Genomic DNA, 21,796 nt, shown 5'->3' on the forward strand with positions numbered 1-21,796 from the left:
CACTGGGGTGGCAAGCAAATGCTATTTGAAGGGAAAGCCTCAGGTAGAGGGAGAAAAAGTCTGTTTGGGAGTTTGAGACTCATATTTCCTCCCTCTTTCTTTTCTTTTCTTAAGTGGGTTAACACCATGGGGATGTTAATCACTGACGCAAACTGCCCAGGAATGGGTTCTGGCAGTTACTGGCTACAGAGGCCTGGCCCCCTCTGATTTGTAATTGTTTTGTCTCAGCATAGGGTATAGCTGAGACCCGGTGTCCAGGCCACAGCCATAAGCCTGGGCCTTTTTTTCTGCTGTTTCTATAGCTATGGTGTTTCAGCATAGCTGCATGGCTGAACTCCAGCTGTATGTTCAGGCCTCAGTACAGTATAGGCCTGGCTGGCCTTTGCTGCCCAGTTCAGACCCTGTGAGGTAGGCCTGACCTCTCCTTCAAAATTTTCTTCTTGCAGTTTCTGCCCAGCAGAGCTGGGACTGTGACTAGGTATTCAGGGGTGCAGTATGCTATCTGGAACCACAGTTAATCCCTCAAGGCCACCCAATGGAAGTGGGCCATGACCCTACAGCGTCACAGGGAGCAACGAGGGGCCCCTTGCAACACAGAAGGATCCCAGTTCTCTGGCAGCTTTCCGTGGCCCAGTGAACCTGAAGAGCAACTCAAAGCACTCTCCAGTGAAAGCCCCCTTCTCTAGCCCACTGCTAAAGGGAGGTGTAAGGGTGCAAACCTCTGGGACTGCCTTTTGGGTGAGCCCCAAGTCCCAGACTGCCTGGGCATGGGTGAAGCCTTCCCAAGAGGTTGCAATCTATGAACTATGCCTTGCAGTTGGTAGCTTTTTAAATTGTATTGTTTTTCTTTGTTTGCTTTGCCTTTGTTTTTTGTAATAAGTTTATCCTCTGTGTTTACACTGCTTGCAAGGAAGGGGTTTGTTATGCAGGACACCCTAGCAATTTATTTAGTGTTTCCCAGGTGATCTGGGTGGGACCTTAAGCCATGGCAAAATATACTTAGACCCCAAAACTGAACCCAGCCCTTGTTGCTGCTGACCAGTGCCCGGCAGAAGGGTTACACTTAAAAAGTGCTGAAGACCTTCAATTCCAATTGGCTGGTGGCCTCAGAGGTAGTAAAGGGACCTAAGTGCTCTTACAGATAGGGCCTCAAAGTAGGCCAGCCACGAGTTAGGTGACTAAAGCTTGTGGGTCCTGGATATAAGGCTGGTGTTTCACAGAAGTCACTGGAATTGCTAGGGCAGATAAAAATATAGAAGGCAAGAAAGCTAACAGAAGGCAAGAAAGCTAACATGATCACATGGGCCTGTAACTTATTAACCAGAACAGGAAATTCCACCAATCCAATACCTTCTCTTGCCCTGGATATAATTGAAAACCGAGTATCCAAGACATCAGATATCTCTCTAGAAATTTCACTTAGCAGTGTTGTAACTCTGAACCATGTGCTGAAGAAGTGTGTAGACTTCCCTTTTTTAAGGAAACAGAAGACTTTAATCAGGTGCAGTTCAGTTGTCTCATCTCTTCTTTCTGAAAGGTGGAGGAGGAAGTTTGACAACTGATGTAGACCAGGAACAAAGTGAAAAAGAGAAAACCATACAAAAGCAAAGAGCTGAGACTGAGCAAACCGTTTATAAAAACAGCTGCCAGTGGAAGGGAGCAGAGCACAAAGGGCCACCTTGGAACACTCATAGTGACCAGAAAACAGCATCGTGGAGAGCAGGTAAGAATACCCTGCCTGGTTTTCCAAAACTTAACAGGTATTTTTCGTTAAAGTGCAGATGAAGTAGTGGGTATTTAAATCAGTCTATGTACATGACCAAAGAAGGTTTGTTTAATGTGCATCCTATCTTAAGTACGTATTTATTCCCCAGACCTGTAATAGCCAAGCAACCCACAGCACTCCTACAGGGCAGGAAAATATTGTTGTCTCTGTTGTACCTCCTGGGAAAATGAGGCACACAAAATTGAGTTTCAAGATACTGTGGCAAAGCTAAGAATTGATCCTGAGCCTGCTGAGTGCCAAGCAGCATGCTAATCACTAGACAGTCCTTCTTTCTGATTTGAATGTGTTTATCTTTATCTAATACATCAAAAATAGCAATGTATTACTCTTCCTAAATAAATAAGCACCTTTTGTTTCAAAAGCAGCATGTAAACTGTCTTGAAGGTAAATGTTCAGAATAAATATTTAACTGCAGAGATGGTAAGTGTGATATTAAATTTCCTTTATCAGTGAAGTTTGGCAGTATTGCTTTTCTGTTCTGAATTGCACTAGGCTGTACAGAACTCAAGTGGCCTAACAGGATTTATGTTCATACCTCAAGGAATGACTGAAGTCCAGAAGCCATGGTTGTTTGTCAGTAAACTCATCTGAAAATAGGGTTTTCATCTCTTGAAAATTTGATGTTTTCTGGCAAAAATGTCAAGTTGATATATTTAGCTCGTTCATTTTTTGATGAAAAAATATCATAAGTTCTCTATGAAAAGCTTTTCAGAAACAATACATTTAATCAGTACCACATTTTCTGTCCAGGATCAGTTTGAATAGAATGGAATATTATCAGCCAGCTCTAGCTGTGTATATTTGCTAAATTTCTGAGGAGGAGAATATTGCAGGGATTGCTTGAAATAAAGAATGGGGAAGTACAAGAGGAGGAGATTTTCTTTAGAGCCCAGACAAGCACAAAGGCTACAGACCTAGCAGCCCTTCAGGCTAATCTGGTTAAGCACAACAGTATTTGTAGCTAGGGGGCACATCTACATGAGACACTTTACTGCTCAGTAATGATAATTACTGCACAGTAAGCATCTGCATTTACACATGCAGACACTGAGGCTAGATACAGACATTCAAAAAGCCCGAGCCTGAATCAATTCAATCTTTGCAGGTTAGTTTAACCTGTGTAGATTGAACTGGGAAGCAAGTGAATAGATGCTCACTTTTGATTCTGGAAATGCAGGCACATGCCTGCAGTGGCTCAGGCTCAGGCTAGAAGCCTCCCTTCCCTTCTGCAGCAGGTGCAAGACTTCAAGGAAGCTGACTGGGGAGCAGGGGGAGCCTGGCCAGGCCCTGGCCAGCCACTGAGTATGATAGGGGAAGGGTTAAAACCCCAACCCTGGCCAGCAGGGCCAGCCACTGTGAGCAGTGGTGGAACTCAGTGGGATTGGGAACAGCAGCAGTGACAGGTCCCCTGGGAGGAGCCAGCTGACCTCTGCAGCACCTGAGGCAGTCTGCACCTGACCACTCAGTAGCTCCACTGCTCCTGCAGGGCTGTCCCAGCTAAGCAGCATGCTTGAGTGCAGCACCTGGAACAGCTGCAAAAGGCCCCAGCCAGGCCAGACCCAGGCAGAATCCAGGGCTGCTTCCCTGCTTGTAATATCCTGGCTGCTGCCCCTGCCCCATGTGGCTGCTCCCATTTTGTTACAGGTTTAAACCAGTTTCTGATCACTAGTAACTTCTGTCCCTAGCCTTACTAGCGGTGATTCTGTCCCAGCTTAGTAGCAGTAATTGGCTCTAATCATGAGTAAATTTGCTACCTGAAAATGCAAGTAGCAAATTTACTCAAGTTTACTTACTGAGCAGTAGTGCATATGTAGACACCTGACCAGGAGCAAATGTGCTTCCAGGAAGCAAGGGGTAGGAGACTGTTTCCTGCCCCTGGGAGCTGTCTGCTGCCATAGCAGGCTCTGCCACTGGAGCCCAGGTGGGGACAATGCCTCTCCTGCCCCAGCAGCAGGGAACTCCCAGCTCCCGGTTCACAGTTGTAGGGCCTGGGCTGGGAGATCCTTACCTCCCAGCACCAGCTCTGTGGTTGTGGGGCCAGTACTGGGAGATTCTTCTCTCCCAGTGCTAGCTCTGCAACCACAGACCTGGACTGGGAGATAAGGATCTCCAAGCCTGGGCCCCATGACCACAGGAATTGGACTGGGAGATAAGTAAACTGCTCCTGGATTCTTTGCACGTGTGGATGTGCCAAGTGGCACACAGGAAATGATGTCACTAGTATGCCATTGGCTGCCTTTGACTCCGCTGCAGAATGATCGTGTATGGGGAAGACTTCAACACAAATCCAGAGCAAAGTTTGGGACTCATACCTCTGCATGCATAGTGAGATGCCCTAACTGCTCCAGCACTAGACTCCATCTTGAAGTACAGCAAAGAAAATTTATAATCCTTTAACCATATTTTCTGGACCATTATGACAACAACATCATTTCAGCACTACCAACAAATTGTTATATGATGTACCTGTGAAGCAGGGATTACAGCAGAACTCCAGTTAAAAGAACTGTTTGCCCAAGACCAGATGTATTTCATACTCAGGGGTGCAAAGGATAGGACAGCTCATGGAAACGAGAAGCTTCAGATGACTGCAGCTCTGCTGAATTACTCCCATTTTATAGAGTGGAAAGCTGAATCATGTAAGAATGAAGCTACTTGTTCATGATTACACAGAGTCTGAGCTAGGAAAGCACATAAAATGCCTGACTCTTAGTTTTCTTGCTGTGGGGGATTCAGTCTACCCAGGTTTGGGCTAAGCACTGCAGATGCAGCCAAGTACAATACAGTATATAGGAAGCCTTCTATAGTGAAGTGTTAACATTTTAGCCCTGACAGGGAAATTGTTTCCTTCTGGAGGTTTAGGATGTGATGACAAATGAAGTGGGAAGGGTGTAGGTTGTAATCAGTTTCTCCACATGAAGGATATAAAAATAGCTTTGCTTTCACTGTGAGACGGGGAAGGGATTTCTTTCCTAAGGAGGACAAACATTATAGTTACCAGAACTCCTCCCCCCACTCCACCCTCTGAAACGTAGCAGCCTGGACTGTGATGTAGATGAGCTCAGTCCCCTGGAGGGGCTGGCGGGAGCAGCAGTGAGGAGAGGCACAGAGGAAGAAGGGTTCTCCTGTAACCGGTACGCTGGGTTCCCTTTCCCTTGCTTCATAGTGGAGGAACTAAAGCCACATCCAGAAACCATAGGAATCTCTTAGGAGCAGGGAAGCATAGCAACTAACCGCCTCTCTGGGAAGCTGCACAGACTCCACCTGTCAGGGCCTTTCCCTGGGTTGCTTCCTGGGGGCTGGCGTGGACGTGGTGGTTCACCTCTCTGTCCCTGTAGATATAACCTTTGTTGCACTTCCAGCCTTGCCAGCAACTGGTGATGGGAGAGACACTGTAATGAAATCTGATAGGCCAGAGAAGCTTTAAATCATCATGCTTCTGCTCTGGCTACTAAAAGTGCATGCTTTTGCTGGCTTGGTTGGCTAGCCCTATCCTTTCCTCTGTCCCTCTGATTGGCTGGGGGATTTGCTTTTTTGCTTGTCTGAGAGGCACTGTCATTCTACAGTGCAGTCAGGACATGTGACAGTTGCTGGCTCCTCTCATCAGTCATGTGGGCTGGTGGGATGAGGAAATCCTCTGGGTAGGGCTGATGGCTCACAGGAACCAATCTAAAAGTGAGACTGAGGCTTCCTGGAGAGAACTGGCGATTAACGCTTTAGACGCTGAACTGAAGTAAGCAAGCAGTATCACCAATGCCAAGCACCCCGAAATCAAGTCCTGCAAATAATGTAGTTATAGAAAAGGAGTACGTTCAGGATTTTCTTCCTTTGCCTTCATGTTTCTGAGCTTATAGGATGTACTCAAGTCACATTTTTCAAGCTGCTTTGTACAATCAAAGGATTCTATTTCACAAGACTCTGGGATCTGGGGCTTTGAGACAATGATCACTCGGGATTAAGTTAGAAGAGCTGGCAATACAAAAGGCTGGATATGGGATGGGTAATAATATCTAATACTTCGGCAAGAATCAAAATGGCAAGAGAATTTATTAAAACAGCTGGAAATAAGAGCACTGAAAGCAACCATTGTAAGGCATTGCCGGAGACAACAGGGAAGAAATATGCAACTGGGGAAAGCAAAAACAATGTTGCTAGGGAGGTAGCCAGAATACATTGTTGAACAAATGGTAGGAAAGTATTTGGAAGAGAAAGGAGAACACAAGCAGATGTGATATCTAGTTAGAGGTAGCTGCAATATTGTCACCCTTAAACCTTTAAATATTACAACTTGGGTCTTAAATCATACAATGTTTTTAAAAAATGTATTGAAGTTCCTTTTTCTTTTCTTTCTAGTTTCTAAATCATAGATGTGTACTTAGGTTGCCTTTTCAGGTGTGTCTCTGACCATAAAGACTAGAAATTTCCCTTAAAGTTTAAAAGGAAAGCTGAGATTTGTGTACCACAACATGACCCTGAGAGTTGGGGAATTTGAAAACAATACTCACTGTCACAAATCTGATGATTAAATTCTGAAAACTAGCAACTCTGCTGCTGTAATCAAGGCAGGAAGGAGCCTTCACATTTTAAAGTACTCTTATTTTAAAACTCCCCATTTGTTCTTGAGAAACTTGAAAGAGAAGAATAAAAGTCCTATTTGTACAGAAGTATACAAGATAAGTAGAGAGTGAACTCCAGTGAGGAACAAGGAGTAATGTTGCTAAGATGCGATGTTTTGTGCTGTACGACTCAGAATGCTTTCCATGTATATACTTTTCCCTTTTAATTCTCATAGAAGTATAATGAAATGAAAAGTACATCCATATTCAAGATGTTTACATATCATTTTGTGAGTAGCATGATCACAGGAATAATAACTGTTTACCAGATGGCCAGGTCTTAGCTACCGGCTGCTGTAGCTAATAACCACTATAGCTAAAGTCACAAATGTTTTCATTTTAATTATTTGTTTTTATGTACAACAGAAAATTCATGCTTGAGGTTGTTTTTCATGTTTAGACTCTTTCCTCAAGATTATTTGTTTCGTTTTTTTCCTCCCAGAGCTTAGAGGGGAAAAAAGAAAGAAACCCTTCCCATGTTTTGAATTCAAATGGTAGTAAAAAAATTATCTTCATTAACCAGGGTGCAGTGATTACAGTGTTTAGGACTAATTGAATTAAAAAAATGCAAACATTTTTCAAATGTTTCTCATTGCGCTAAAAAAACTGGAAACTGAATTCTTGAAAAATTTCCAACATGAGAAATGTAAGATGCTTGGTTTAAAAAATGAGGAAAAATATTGGACAAAATTTTGTCTCAATTTTACCCCAAATCTTTTTCCATCAAATTTCAGTTAGCTGAACTTTCAAGATTAAAAATGTTCTGACCAGCTTTAATAGTGCTGTCATTAAAATATCCAAGGGTTGGCTTGATTTGGCAAATAATTAATGATCTTTTCCCATCCCAATATGTTTTCTTTTTTTGAGGGCATTATTTGCAGCGTGGAAGATTGTCCAGCTGAGTGAGAAAGATGCCTGCTCCAACATCACACCTTTGGAATTACATCCCAGAAGAAATCCTTATCCATATATTTTACTACCTGTCTCTTCGAGACAGATACACAGCATTGCAAGTGTGCAGACACTGGGCTGCAGCAGTTACTACTAGTTCAGTGTGGCATTTCACGGAGATCAGGTGAGGGGGATGGTTTCTAATGCTTGAAGCTGTGGATGGAGATAAACATATGGGAATATATCAATATCAATCAGTATCAATGCCATGAGTGTGCAGTGCCATATAATCTGTTTTCTGCATCATTGTTTTTTGTACAAAAGCAGCATTACTAGTTATGGCCTACACAAACAGAGACATATAACCTGTGTCAGTAACATTACTACAAGCAGTAGGTTCTGTTTGCAGTAGGGAAAATAAAGTTTTTGTTGATGGCATGATTTTTAAAAAGAAAATATTAAGTATTTTGAGTCAAAGAACAGAAAATCAAGGAAAAAATGGTTTTAGTATCCAGTTCTTTTTATAGTGCTTATAATCAGTAGGACATAGAGGTGTTTTTATAGAAGAGGTCGGTATCATTATTCCTACTTTGCTGATGGGGAAACTGAGGCATGGTGGAGGTGAAGAAACTTCCTAAGCTTGCTCAGCAATTTGGGAATAGACCTCAGGTCTCTTGAGTCTTAGTTCCATGCTCTCTCAGGCCACACTGGGTACATCTACATGTATACTTTGACTAATTAGCACTGCAGTACAGTGTCATTGTCTATGCATGCACTGGTATTAGGGCACAGTAAATTAATTAACTCCGCTGTAGGATAGTACTTTCCCCGACTTTTCCTACCATGAAATAATTACATGTGCAGAAAGACATGGGTCAATGGTGACAGGGGCTGGCTGGGGCACAAGAGTGCTAATGTACAGGGGCTGCTTGCTGCCTAGCCCTGTACTGTAGCACCCTTGTGCCCCAGCCAGCGTCTCTACTGCCCTACACTGCCATTCGGAGCCCAGGGCTGCTCCACCCTGGCTCAAAGTGCTGGAGTCCCAGGGACACGTGTAAACACTGTGCCCAGGAGCTGCTGACTCTGGCACAAACTGCACCAGAGTTTATTTCTTCACACTAATGGCACATGTACATGCAGCCACTCAAGTGCAAAGGAAAAGCTGCAGCAATCTTGGTCTGCATTCCCAGGTCACTGGAATAATTATTGTGGTGCCACCAAAGCTGGATTCACAGGTTAAGGAATAGTGAAGTAGTGATTTGATTTTTACTTTATGAATCTGACTGAAATAGCTGTGGAACATAAGCTTTATGAAAACCACCAGCACCCCACACCTTCAGGTCTGTACATCCTGCTAGGCTCCAAAACTCATTCTGTTCTTGTTACTATTATTTGTTATAGTGCCTGAGGAATTGTAGGACCATTGGGCTAATCATCAGGGCCGTCCCTAGGCGGGGATGAATCGGGGCAACTGCTCCAGGTCCCACACTTTGTGGGAGGCTCCGCGGAGCTGGGCGGAGCGGCAGATCTGCATGCAGCCACTTACTACCTCCCCCACTTCTGCTGCCGACATACAAAGTCAGTGATTATAGTGGCTGTGTGGCAGCATTCCTACCTACCATGTGGAAGATATGGGTTCAAGTTCCAGCTGAGGTGACTTGGGGTGAGTGGGATAACAAGAAGCTAACTGGCATACAGACTCAGTGAGAATCTGTCTCAACAAGCTAGAACCTAAATAGATGTGTTGGAAGGGAAACAGTCTTGAAGTGGTTGGTCCTGTAACAGTCAGCAGGCCACTGGCTGGCCTGGAAAAAGGACTCTGCACTTCTGACACCCAGGCTAATATGGGATCCACTATGCCATGCTACTCTTGCAGACATTAAAAGAGACCCAAACTCTAAGACAGCACAAAAGTGTAGTATTAATAGCAGTAGCAGCATTAATAATAATGGAGCATCCTTCAAAGTAAAGTCCCTGCTTTGTGCTCACTTATAGTAGCTCCAGCAAATGACTGTTTTTATAATGCTTTTCTAGTTGTGATTCGGAGGATGAGGAGGGCATGCTGCAGAGTTTACACCAGTTCTTAAGCCAGATCAAACACCTGAAGATTGTATTTGACCAGTCCAAGGAGATTAACCGGAAGAACGTCACTCACATCCTAGACATGTTGGCTATGCAGAACCACAAATTGCAGAAGCTGTGTATTATGTGCCAAGGAGAGAACCCTTACTTCTACTCTGGTCAAGACATCCTACAGAGCATACGGAATATATGTCAGAGTAAGAACCACATAGACCTTCAGCACATTGATTTTCGGAGAATGCCATTCACCCTTGATGATGGGCTTGTTGGACTCATAGCTGCCAGCAGTCCAAACTTGCACAGTTTGTTCATCAACAACCGCACACTGGTTTGCAACGTTAAGTCAGAAACCATTATAGAGGTTCTGAGAATGTGTCCTAAATTGTCTACCTTAGGAGTCTACTATGCCAGTCTGTCTGATGATGTCTTTCTGGAATTGATCAAGCCAAAGAGAGAGTCTTTCACAGGCTTAGATATTTTCTGTGAACGTCTGGACAAATACATCCCAGTCATTTCTGAAGAGCTTTGGGCTGCTGTCACCCAGAAGCATCCTCACCTCTGTGTAGACCTGGAGTTTGACCATACAGTTCCTGCCTGGAAGATACCACGAATCCTAAAACCAAATATACCTGTGGGCACTTTACAACTTAATACCTTCACTTACATGGTGAACCAGGTTAGATTTGTCACCAATAGCTACAGCACCACGTTGAAAAGACTGGTGCTCCACACTACTCCTTCAGAGGACTTGAATGCCTCACTAATAGACCTGGCAAAGAAATGTGCCAACCTGACAGAGATTCATTGTTACTGTGTGGTGAGTCAGGACGTGGTGGGTGCCTTTCTTGAGCACTGTCCCAATCTTAAACGATATACACTCAAGATTACCAAAGAACAACATCCTTGGAAACCCATAATACTTCAGTGATTTCCTCATCCTAACTTATGGATTTCATGGATGCATAGATTCACGGTGAATGGAGTTTGAATTTTTAGGGACCTTTCCTCAAAACCCATACCCCAGTCTTTTCACTAGCTCTCTTTGCACAAGCACAAATGTACACAGACACCATCTCTCTTCAGCCCTAGCCTACCTTCTGTAAAAAGTACAATGTTTGCATCTTTGCTCCAGAAACAGAGGTTTTAGACTTGGAAGTAACATGCAAAAGATTAAAAGAATTGGAATGTGTCTTTTTGTTTGTTCCTGAGATAATGTGGAGGTTCATTTTTCTGTTCCTTTATTTAAGTTAGCAATATCAGGAATGTTAACTTTGCACTTTTTTTTTCTTGAGGACCTCAGGACTGTGCATTGTTATTAATTTAAATTTTACAGTGTGGTAGCACCCAGGCCACCCTTTGAAGCCATATTCTATTAGGTGCTATTATAGCTCCTTAAATAGAAGGGAAGGAATTGGTTATCTTTAACGAAGTCTTTTATTAGCTAGAATGCCCATATTTCGTTGTGACAGACTATGGGATTTATCATATTACAATATTTCTGTTTTAAATGTGTTCATGTTATCATGTTGTATGCCTCAGTTTGCCCATGAACCTAGTACATGGGAAAGGAATGAGTTAAGAGGCAGTGAAGCAAGAGATCTGTTTACAGTGTGGGACAAGACTAGACATAGTTTCATAGTTGATAGGGTTGGAGGGGACCTGAGCAGATCATCAAGTCCAACCCCCTGCTGTACCAGGAAAGAGTACTGGGGTCAAATGACCCCAGCGAGGTATTCATCCAGCCACCTCTTAAAGACCCCCAGGGTAGGAGCCAGCACCACTTCGCTTGGAAGTTGGTTCCAGATCCTGGCCACCCTTACAGTGAAGTAGTGCCTCCTGATATCTAGCATAAATCTACCTTCTGCCAGCTTGTGACCATTATTTCTTGTCACTCCTGGTAGTGCTCGGGGGAACAGGGACTCCCCCAATGCCTGCTGGTACCCCCTGACCAGTTTGTAAATGGCCACTAGATCTCCCCTCACCCTTCTCTTGCTGACTCCTGATTATGTGGGTGGCCCTCCTCTGGACCCTCTCTATGTTGTCCACATCCCTCCTGAAGTGCAGCACCCAAAACTGGACTCAGTACTCCAGCAGCGGTCTAACCAGTGTCACATAGAGGGGGAGTATCACCTCCTTGGACCTGCTTGAGATGCATCTGGGAATGCATGACAAGGTGTGGTTCACCTTCCTGACTGCTTCCTTACACTGTCTGCCCATGTTCATTTTGGCATCAATGATGACTCCAAGATCCTCTTCTGCCTCTGCACTGATGAGAAGAGAGTTCCCCAGCCTGTAGGTATGGTGCTAGTTCTTCCTCCCCAGGTGCAGTACCTTGCACTTGTCAGTGTTGAAACCCATCCTGTTCACATCTGCCCATCCCTGTAACCTGTTTAGGTCTGATTGCAGCCTATTCCTCCCTTCTAGCACGCTCACTTCTCCCCACATCTTAGTGTCATCAGCAAATTTGAACACGGTGCTTTTTATCCCCTCATCCAAGTCGCTGATAAAGATGTTGAAAAGTGCGGGCCTGAGGACTGAGCCCTGCGGAACCCCACTGCCCACATCCCTCCAGGTTGAAAATGATCCATCCATCACCACTCACTGGGTGTGGCCCTCCAGCCAACTAGTGACCCATTTGACTGTTTAGGTGTTGACATCACAGTCCCCTAGTTTTTTAATGAGAATGGGGTGAGAGAGTGTTGAAGGTCTCCCTAAAGTCCAGAAAGACTATGTCCACTGCTACACCTGCGTCTAAGGATTTTCTAACCTGGTCATAGAAGGCCACCAGGTTGGTCTGACAGGACCTGCCTCTAATGTTGGTTGCCCCTATGCATAATCTCCCCTGCTGGCCCCTTGTGGACATGGGCCAGGATAACTCTCTCAAAAAGCTTACCCAGGACCAAGGTAAGACTTACTGGCCTACAGTTTCCTGGGTCCTCCTTCCTCCCTTTTTTGAAAATGGGAACCACACTGGCCCTTTTCCAGTCCTCTGGCACCACACCAGAGCACCATGAGTACTCGTAAAGCTGTGCCAGGGGTCCTGCTATGACCTCTGCTAATTCCCTGAGCACTCTGGGGTGGAGATCATTAGGACCTGCTGATTTAAATACGTTCGGTCCCTCCAGAAGGTCCCTGACTAGGTCATCACTGACCTTAAGTCTGGGTGCGCCTCCCTTGGGACCTATGGGGGTCCCATTGGGGGGGGTGACCCAGGCCCTGCTCAGGAAAATGGAGGCAAAGAAATTGTCAAAAAGATTCGCTTTGCTGTCTGGTGCAATGACCAGATTTCCTAGTGTGTCCTGCAGAGACCCTATGTTACCCGGTACCTTCTTTTTACCCGCTATGTATTTAAAAAAGGACTTCTCGTTGTCTTGATCTGGGTAGCTAGTCCCAGTTCCATCTCCGCCTTGGCCTTCCTGACCACCCCCCTACGGCCCTGAGCAACCGAGCTATAGTCCTCTCTGGTGATGGCCCCTCCCTTCTGTTGGGTGTATGCCTCCTTTTTAGCTAGGAGACATTCCCATATGCTTTTGATGACCCATGGGGGCTTTTGCACCCTCTTGCCCCCTTTGATCCCTGTTGGGACAACCACTCTTCCTGGACACCCGACTCCTCTCCCCCCCCCCCAGGACCTCAGTGCCTCCCTGACTATTCTCCTTACCTTATTGAAGTCCGCCTTCTTGAAGTCCAGGGCTGCTGCCTTGCTGCAGGCCTTTGCTACCTTGCGCTGGATGGTGAATTCCAGCAGGTGATGATCACTGTCGCCCAGGTGGTTGAGTACCTGCAGACCCCTCACCTGGTCATTGCCCATGGCCAGGACCAGATCCAACAAGGTGTCTCCCCTGGTGGGGCTGTGCACCTCCTGGGTTAGATGGAGGTCCTGTATCTTGGCTAGTAACCTACGTGAGCAGTCAGGCTTGGCTGACTGCTCTTCCCAGCAGATGTCTGGAAAGTTCAGGTCACCCATGAATGACCATGTCCTTTGACCTAACTACCTCCGTGAGCTGACTTAAGAATTCCTGGTCTAGCTCTTCCCCTTGGTTGGGAGGTCTGTAGTAGACCCCCACTGTTAAGTCCCTTTCCCCTCGACTTCCTTGTATTCTAATCCAGAGCACTTCTGTGTGCCCCTCCTCTGACCCAGTGCCTCTTGTTGAGGATGTGTATTTCTCCTTGACGTAGAGCACCACACCCCCACCTCTCCTCCCTCTCATATCCCTCCTGTACAGCCTGTAGCCCTTGATGTTCACTGCCCAGTCATGTGTTGGGTCCCACCATGTTTTGGTGAGCCCCACTGTGTCTGGGTTGGTGTTAGCTAGCAGGAGGGTGAGTTCCTCCTGCTTATTCCCCATACTACAAGCATTAGTGTAGAGGCATTTGAGGCCTCCTGAAGACGTATGCACTGGTCCCCTAATCTCAGTACTACCCAGGCTCCTGTTGTCTACCTGGGTATTTATTCCTCATCAGGTGATCAGGGCTTTTCCTGGCTGCATCATTAGTGCCCACATGGATAAGGACCATGGGGTAGTAATCGGTGGGCCAGGTAGTGGCCTGGATCACCCCCCTCACATCCTGAATCTTTGCTCCGGGCAGGCAGTAGACCTCACGTGTCGAGGGGTCCTGGCAACAGATGGGACGCTCTGTACCTCTCAGGATGGAGTCACTTACGACGATCACTCAACGTTTCTCGAATGTCTATTTTCATCATCCCATACTTCTTCCAGGTCTAAAGCTATTTATCTGAATCTCTCTGAGTGCAGGTATGATGGGATCCACATCCAGACCAAAGCAGTTTTGCAGTCTTTAAAACCAGTCCTGATTTTGCCCATCTGTGGTTGCTTCTGCTTAGGACAAGTAAGCAGTGAAATGATGTTTAAATTCAGCGCCTTCACAATCTGGTCTCTGTGCTTCCTAGTATCCTGTAAGTAGACCAGCAGGTGTTTTCCTAGTTCATTCCCATAATTTGCTACCTTCCCAGCTGAAGGTGTAAAGCACGTGTTCTCTTTGCATGACACTGCATGTTTATTCACAGCCCTGTGAGATCCACTGCAGTGCATTTTCATTTTGTGCATTGTTCTCTGTGGCTGGTGATGCCATGGCATTGTGTTGAGTTTTTAACTGTGTGAGCCGTGCTGCTGATGTGATTCATGGGGGGCCTGCTCTCAGCCTGACCTGGATAAAGCTCAAGGGCTCTTTCTCCCTCTGACATGCACACAGAGAGACGGGTGCATTAAAAGATATGGAGTTTGTGTAACCAAAGACTGAAAAAACTATGCAAGATTCAGCTAATTCCCTGACAATGGATGGATATTCCAGTAATGTGCCAGCATTCCTAACTAAACTGTGGACACTGGTGGAAGATCCTGAAACAAACCATCTCATCTGCTGGAGTACTGTAAGTACAGCTAATACAGCTTGTCAGTTACATTACATGGAACAGCAGGGCACAAGCATCTCCAAGACACTGAAAAGACAGACCATTCCACAGTGTTCATCTAGCACTTTACATTTGCAGAGTACCTTGCAGGCACTAGTTGATTTACTGAAAAAAACTGTAGTTCTTTAGAGAGACTTTATGGATCTATGTAATGGTATATTTTTGTAAGCTAGAGAGATCAAGATAGTCCAAGGCACTAACTGTGGGGTTATGCATTGTTTCTGGGTTTGTCTCTTTGAAATACTTTGAAGGGTAGCTAATCCCCAGATCTTTAACTATTCACTTGCAGGAGTCTGCAGTTAGCACCTAAAGTCACTAGTCACATTGGGGGACCCTAGACACTTGAAACAGTTCCTGCAGTGATCCAAGTGACATATATGTATTGTTAGTTTAGTTTTTTTTATTTTATTGGGTTTTATTTGTTGTAGTTTTTGGGGGGAAATAATGATTTCTTATTGTTTTTCATTTTGGGCTTTAAAATGCTATGTGCAATCAGAGGACTAATGTGCTTACTTTTTCATGTATCATTTTGAAACCTCACTGCATGCCTGACTTGATTAATAGCCGCTGCAAATAATAGCATTAATACCTTCAGCAGTGAATTACCAAATGTGATGTGTTTGTAAACTTGTGTTCCAAAAAACCTTTATCTATAATAAACATTTGGTTTTGTCTGTTTTTAATGTATTTTGGTTTAATTTTTTTGTCATGTATGTAGGTATTATTCAGTGCTGTTTCCATTCAGAATGCAAGGGGTGATATGCTAGACACACTGTTGTTTGATTTATGAAATGCCATGTGGAGCTGGTATTACAGGTCTTCCCCAGGCCTTTTATTGAATCACTGGTTTTGCATGTAGTGCAAATGCAGAGAGAACTTCCAGAACAGGGAGGATTATATTTTCTAAAAATAATCCCTTTTCCCTTTCATGTTTGTAATTTGCTAGATTTTTTTGCATTTGGTCAACTATTATTTTTTATTTCTCCACACTTCTTTATAGCATAATCAAGCTGTATCTAGAAAGAGGAACTCAGAAAAGTTAAGGTGAATTAATGAATGAAGTCAATGTGCCTTAATTAAGGGCTTTTAAAGTTCTGTGTGGAAACTTTCATTCATACAGCAGCCTGAGTTTGCTTTAGCGAACATACTAAAGTGCCTTTAAACTGTAACAGGATTGCCTGTGGAGGTGGTTTAATGTCCTTCAATTAAGGTACATTGACTCCACATCTTTCTTTGGTTGCTTTAGCTTTCCTGGCTACCTCATGTATGCCTCATGTAGCTAAGCCCCCACTGTCTCCTACTTTGACATCTACCTGATGAATCTGTAGTAACACAATCATGTCTAGGGCTAGAGCTGTAAGGAGCATTTTGAACAGAGTGTACCCAATGGCATGAATAAAGTAAATCTAAATTTCAGCTTTTAATTAGGTTAACCAATCCTTCTAATACTTCCTAAGTGTTGACTGAGATGTTTATATCTGAATAATGTTTAGCATACAGGATTATAAGTGAATTGTTCATTTTCAGAGCTTGCAATCTGTTGTTCCAGGCATATGACTAAAGTCACATGGTATTTCTTATGCTTCTTAACTGGACAGTTGGGGAAATGAGGATGAAATATGCCAAACACACTTTTCCATAAACTAATGTCCTTGCTTTCATAAAAAGAACAGACATTCCCCAAACATTTGTCTGAACCAAAAAACCATTTGTGAAAATGTTTGCTAGTAGTGGATTAACAGTGGGACAAATCCATTGAATCGGACAGTTAGTCAGAATTTGATCAAATGTTTATGAGCATATAGCATTGGATCAGCTTGAATTATGAGTTAACTCCAAAGCGGGCAGAGAAGAAGTCAAGCCCCTTCAGATGTAGAGATCAGCAACAGCAGCAAGGGACTCATAATAAAAATGACAGGAGTAGTAGGGTTTGCTTATGTGCATTCTTCAATAGCAATATATTGCATATAGAAATACAGTAGTATTCTTTTAAATAGTTTGTGAGTCATCCAGTGGTGCTGACTATGTTCTGTGCTTTAGAAGGTGCCAGAAACTAGGGAGAGCAACAGTATGCTGCCTTGCCTAATCTTTTTGTGCATATTCAGTAAACATGGCTATTCTAGGACCCAGCTGAGCCCATACCGTGCCTGTATGAAGAGGAAAAGGTCCAAAACTAACTTCTACAAAATAATAATCTCCACTAAAAATATTTTCAGTTGCAAAAAATATAACCCACATGACAACATGAATGGTGATGCTGAACTCAGCACCATGGAGAATTATGGGTTCTATGCTTTTAGCTTTCCCCAGCTACCTTGTATGGATGTCACTGGTGTCTCAGTATTATCTTGCAGTATAATCAAAGCAGAACTAAACAAAAAGTGTGAAGTTTGGAGCTGCCAGTTATGACTCCAAACAAAAACCTGCAGTCTCTTCAGTATTAGAGGGTGAACCATGTGGCACTCACAAGTGTAGTGTAAAGAGCTTGGAGAAGCAATGTGTCTCCAATACAAGTCTGTTCATAGCTGAGAGACTGCTTAGTATGCCCATGAAAAAGTAATTTAACCTTTCTGTACCTCAGAATCCCCACCTGTGGAACTGGCACAAGATCTTAATCCACTTCAGAGAGCCATTGTGAGGACTAATGAGTTTGGGCATAGTGCCAGAGAAGGAAAGAGCTATACATCTGCCACTGATTCACTGGAAGAGGTTCAGTGAATCACAGTAGGCAATACCATTTCTTCCTCTCCATTTCCATTGTGAGGCAAAGGAGAAAGCTTGGAAGAAAAGGGCTGTACTACAAATATTAAAGATATTACAGTTGTTTACAAAACTGAATGATCATAAAGGCTGCTGAAGACCTCAGCTATGGATCAGAACTATCTGGACTTCTTTCATTTGCAAAACCTAAAACCAGAAGAAAAAAAGTTGTGGGAGGTGGGGGGGAGTTTATGAAAAAAGCTGCTGGGGAGTGGGGAACCAGTTTCTCCATCGTTTTTGCGTTCGTTTCTTTGGCATCAACTAGAACTTGGAAGCTTGAAGAAATAAGGAAAAAAAATATTTGCCCTGGCTGGAGTAAAGGTTCAGGTAAAATCTACTTTACAGACTCCTAAACAATATCGTGGGATGAGTTAGAAGTGGAACACTATCAGAGATGCAGGTCTGCAGCCTGACACTACTGGCAAAGCCATGGTAATCTCTCTTTAATTCATAATTTTTGGTAAATATTCCACACATACTTTGAAAAGTAGCCTGAAATCCTTTCTTCCAGAATCTGACAGGCACCCCTCTGATCACTGCAGCATAAAATTTAAACGAATCCAAAAATATTCCTGAAAAAATGCATATGCATTAATTCATGTTTCCATAGTTTTAAGATAGCTGGTTCTTCTAAACGATAGTACATTGGTCTAGTTATAAATGAATCTCAATTTCTTCTGCCCCTTAATAATATAGGGCTGGATTTTATTTATCTAAGGTTTTAGTGAACAGTATGCTGAGTACCTCCAGCCAACATTTGTTATGGTTAGTCATTAAGAGATTGACCTAGGAAAGCATTTCAGATGGAGTTTGGAAACCCAGCAAATATATGGAAATACCCCCATCTTGCATTACTTGGATGCCATCAATCTTGACAACACAAAACAGTTGCATAGCCAACATCACCCACTGACCTTTGTGCCCTATTGAAATGCAAATTGCAAATCCCTGGATGGTAAACCATGCCAATTAGAATTTGCATGGCTCATTAAGCAGCAGTTGTGGAAAGCTAGTCCTGCAGCAGAATTAGCACTGTCCCTTCAGCAGAGAGTGATGGTGTTTATAGTTCATCAGTGTAATATTTCTGTAGCATACCCTGTAGCAATCTTTCTCCCAGCTTCCCAATGTCATGTGAGCTCATACTTGCAATTATTCTGTCAATAAGTGATCAGACAAGTCAAAAATGTAGTGCTGAGCAAAAGGTGGGAATATGTGCTAGGTAGACAAACAAAATAGAGACATTGGAAATTTCCCCCCATCCAGGGAAGGAGGGGTTAACAGAACCTGCCAATAACTTCACCACAAAAAAGGACTCCTATCTTTTCCACTCAAGTGGGAAGAAAAGAACCTTGTTCAAGACCTATTTACCCTAAAAACCTTTACAGAATCTTTCCAGTATCCTCAAACAAGGGGCTCTGATGAAAAAAAGAGACAGGGATTGACAGACAACAGGAAGCAAACCAAATGGACTAGAGGCCCGTGGACAGCAAGAAGCAGATCCTTTGCAGGTGTTAGTGAGATCATCATTATTCTGTTGACTTTAATGAAGCTACAACAGTTTGCACTATAAGAATCTGCCCCTGTCACTGTGGCTGCCACCGGTGACTTCAAAAGCAGCCTAACTTCAGGCTCTGCAAGGAGGTGCCCTGTGTTACTGTTTTGAATTACTCCCATTGATGATTAATGGGGTGCTAGCTACTTTCAGACTGGGCCAGAAAGCTTAGTGCACGGGAAGGGTGTAGGCTTATCACAGCAGTTTAGGGCTTGTTAGCTATATATTATAATTGTTACCAGGACATGAACTCTACTCTTCCACCAACATTGCTCAGTGCCAGAAGTTATTTGTGTTCTCTCAAACAACAGAAGGGAGATTTTGTTCTGCTTTCTCTGTCACATACCAGCTCTTTGGTTTTATTCAAGGGTGCGTGCACTTCTGTGACTACAGCTCATGTAGGTACAAAAGAGCTGGCTTTAAAATGATTGGCTCAGGTACTACTAGCAGTGTAGCCATGGCAGGACAGTGGTCAGTATGGGATGATGACCAGGTTCTCAGGCAGCTTTGCAGTCCATGTACAGCAGCTACAGTGATAGCAGATACAAAGTGTATGTCACTATTGTACGGCCTGCAGAACATGGGCCCAGCAACCATGGAAACCCACAAGAAAATCCAAGAGACGGTGAGGAAAAGAGACACCATGTCACCCATGGACCTGCTCCCGGGAGGTGCGTGCCAAGCCATGTGGGAGTGCATCCACCGCAAGGAACTGCACAAAGATCAAAGGGACCTAAATTGGCTTATAGCTGACGGAGCTCTCCCGGTAAGGGCCCAGAGATGCAGAGAGGGGCAGTTGGGGAGACCCAGCTGCCTGTGGCCCAACTGCCATGGGGCCACCAAGACAATAGAACACCTCCTGCGGCTCTGCATCTGCACCAAGGAGGTATGGAAGAGGGAATAGCAGCTTTGTGAAGTGGTGACCGGCGTCAGCTGGCTCACCAGCGAGGCTGCGGTCGGTGTACAGGCATCTCACCAAAAACCAGGGGAGCCCCTTGCTCCAATCTGACCAGTTTGCATCCTGTGTCAGGAGCACCGTGTGGAAGGCCAGGAACCAGCTCCTCTACAGACAAACAGATGTAGCGGTAGTGGGCTGCATGAAGATGGTGCTGAGTGAACTCCGGACCTACCATCAGAAATTGGTAGCAAAGGATGGAGAAGACTCAGCGAACACCATCTGGCACAGGGACACATGGCACAGAACCATACAACCCCTGCCAAGGAAAGAGGAGAGCGACGGCAGCAGAGAAGAGGACCAGACAAGTGGGACGGAGGACAGCGACAGTGACAGCAGCAGCAGCGGGTCCTCCAGTGGAAGTTGTAGTGGCAATAACAAAGAGACCAGCTGAGCTGAGTACCTGACCCCAGAAACAGGGCACGAGTAGACGTGAAGGGAGGGCTGGTTGAAGAGACCAGAAAGAACTGGGTGTATTTTGTGTGTTTTGTGTGTGGTTTGCGGACATTGTAATGGGTACAGCTGGCCAGCAGGCCTTTGTACGGGTGCACAGGAGCAGGTTTGTTTTTCTTTTATAGCAGGATCAGTTAGATATATATAACCATATATAGAGACAGAAATATATTTTTACAAAAAAAAAAGTCGCTATTGTCTCTGTGGCCATCCTGAGACCAGTGCTGAAAAGCAGGCCCTGTCCACATGCTCCTGCTCCACATGCTGGAAAGATGCTGAGTGGTTGCTTTTTGGAGCATGCCTGGGCACACCCTAGGGATTTCACTCAAGAGACATGGTGGTTGTGCTCAGCACTGCTCTAACAGTTATCACAGAGCATTTTTCCAGCCTGTGATGCTTGTGGTGGAAGAGCAGGTGCATGAAGCTTGTTTCTCAGTGGTGACTTCAGGATTGCAGCAGAGATGCTACCATCACAATCAAAGCAATTAAGCAATTAGTGCAATTATGGCAGCATAAATATACTTGCAGCCACCAGGTGAAGACTGTTTTGGGCCACATGACTCATTCAGTCTTCCTAAAACCATCACTCACCTGAGAAATGACCCACTCACACAGCCTTTTTTTCTGACACTGCCTAGAAGTAGATGTAGCTCAATTAAGCAAGTCAGCTGTGCTGAAACGTGTCATGGTACAGCTGATTTGGATCACTGAGTGAAATGCATGTCACCCCTTGCACCACCCTTGATGGTGGAGGACAAGGGGCAATGTGATTTCTTGGCATTCTTCATTCAGCCAGACCTGGGGCATGAATTTAACTGAGTGAGGAAAATGCCACAGAGGTAATAGGTGTCCATCACAATAAAGCAGCAGAGTCTATATTGCCACCTTTTGTTGCACCACTGATTTTCCTTCCAAGTAGCATAACAAAGGGTAATGATGTCTATTTGCATTTGTACTGCCCTAAAAAATATTATGGCAGCACAAGTGAGACGTCAGACAATGTCGGTTTCCACCCTATGTTACATTCCCCAAGTTTAGCAGTTAGTGGGAAGAATCACAGATCCTACCCCTGAATGGGCTTGAGTAGCTTTTGGTAGTTATGTAGGTGTTGCCTGCAGAGCTAGTGGAGTTGTTGCATCTTCAGTGTATGTGTAAATAGTTAACAGGTAGGTGCTAGGAACTGATGTTCAAAAGTATGCAGTATAGGTCCTGGGTTGGTGGAGTTACAGCAAAATTTCACTGTAATATGTACTACTATAGGCTTCCT

General features: G+C 44.4%; 2 protein-coding genes across 5 annotated transcripts in view; both read left to right on the top strand.

Moving 5' to 3' along the window:
- Positions 1 to 1,570: 1,570 nt before the first annotated feature.
- Positions 1,571 to 10,564, top strand: FBXL8 (F-box and leucine rich repeat protein 8). 4 transcript variants are annotated; one of them, XM_090063536.1, is made up of 3 exons: positions 1,571 to 1,723; positions 7,270 to 7,477; positions 9,328 to 10,564. In XM_090063536.1, the coding sequence occupies exons 2-3, from the start codon at positions 7,314 to 7,316 to the stop codon at positions 10,301 to 10,303; spliced, it is 1,140 nt and encodes a 379-aa protein (XP_089919662.1). In that variant the 5' UTR covers positions 1,571 to 1,723; positions 7,270 to 7,313; the 3' UTR covers positions 10,304 to 10,564. The 4 variants fall into 4 exon arrangements, with proteins under 4 accessions (XP_089919662.1, XP_089919661.1, XP_089919659.1 ...); XM_090063535.1 differs by lacking the exon at positions 1,571 to 1,723 and adding an exon at positions 4,821 to 4,920 and having other exon boundaries at positions 7,284 to 7,477; XM_090063533.1 differs by lacking the exon at positions 1,571 to 1,723 and adding an exon at positions 4,826 to 4,920.
- Positions 10,565 to 13,838: 3,274 nt separating this feature from the next.
- Positions 13,839 to 21,796, top strand: part of HSF4 (heat shock transcription factor 4) — a 32,518-nt gene continuing 24,560 nt past the window's right edge. The window contains 1 exon segment of the mRNA XM_090062889.1: positions 13,839 to 14,767. Within this exon segment, the coding sequence (XP_089919015.1) occupies positions 14,645 to 14,767 (123 nt within the window). The 5' untranslated portion in view covers positions 13,839 to 14,644.

The sequence above is a fragment of the Crocodylus siamensis genome, chromosome 9 (genome assembly GCF_052110815.1).
Source record: "Crocodylus siamensis isolate JL-2025a chromosome 9, ASM5211081v1, whole genome shotgun sequence".
NCBI classification, from domain to species: domain Eukaryota; kingdom Metazoa; phylum Chordata; order Crocodylia; family Crocodylidae; genus Crocodylus; species Crocodylus siamensis.

Coding starts and splice junctions, on each gene's coding strand:
- FBXL8 (XM_090063536.1), top strand. CDS start 7,314: ATGCCTGCTCCAACATCACACCTTTGGAATTACATCCCAGAAGAAATC. Junction 7,478..9,327: donor TGGCATTTCACGGAGATCAG/GTGAGGGGGATG, acceptor ATGCTTTTCTAG/TTGTGATTCGGAGGATGAGG.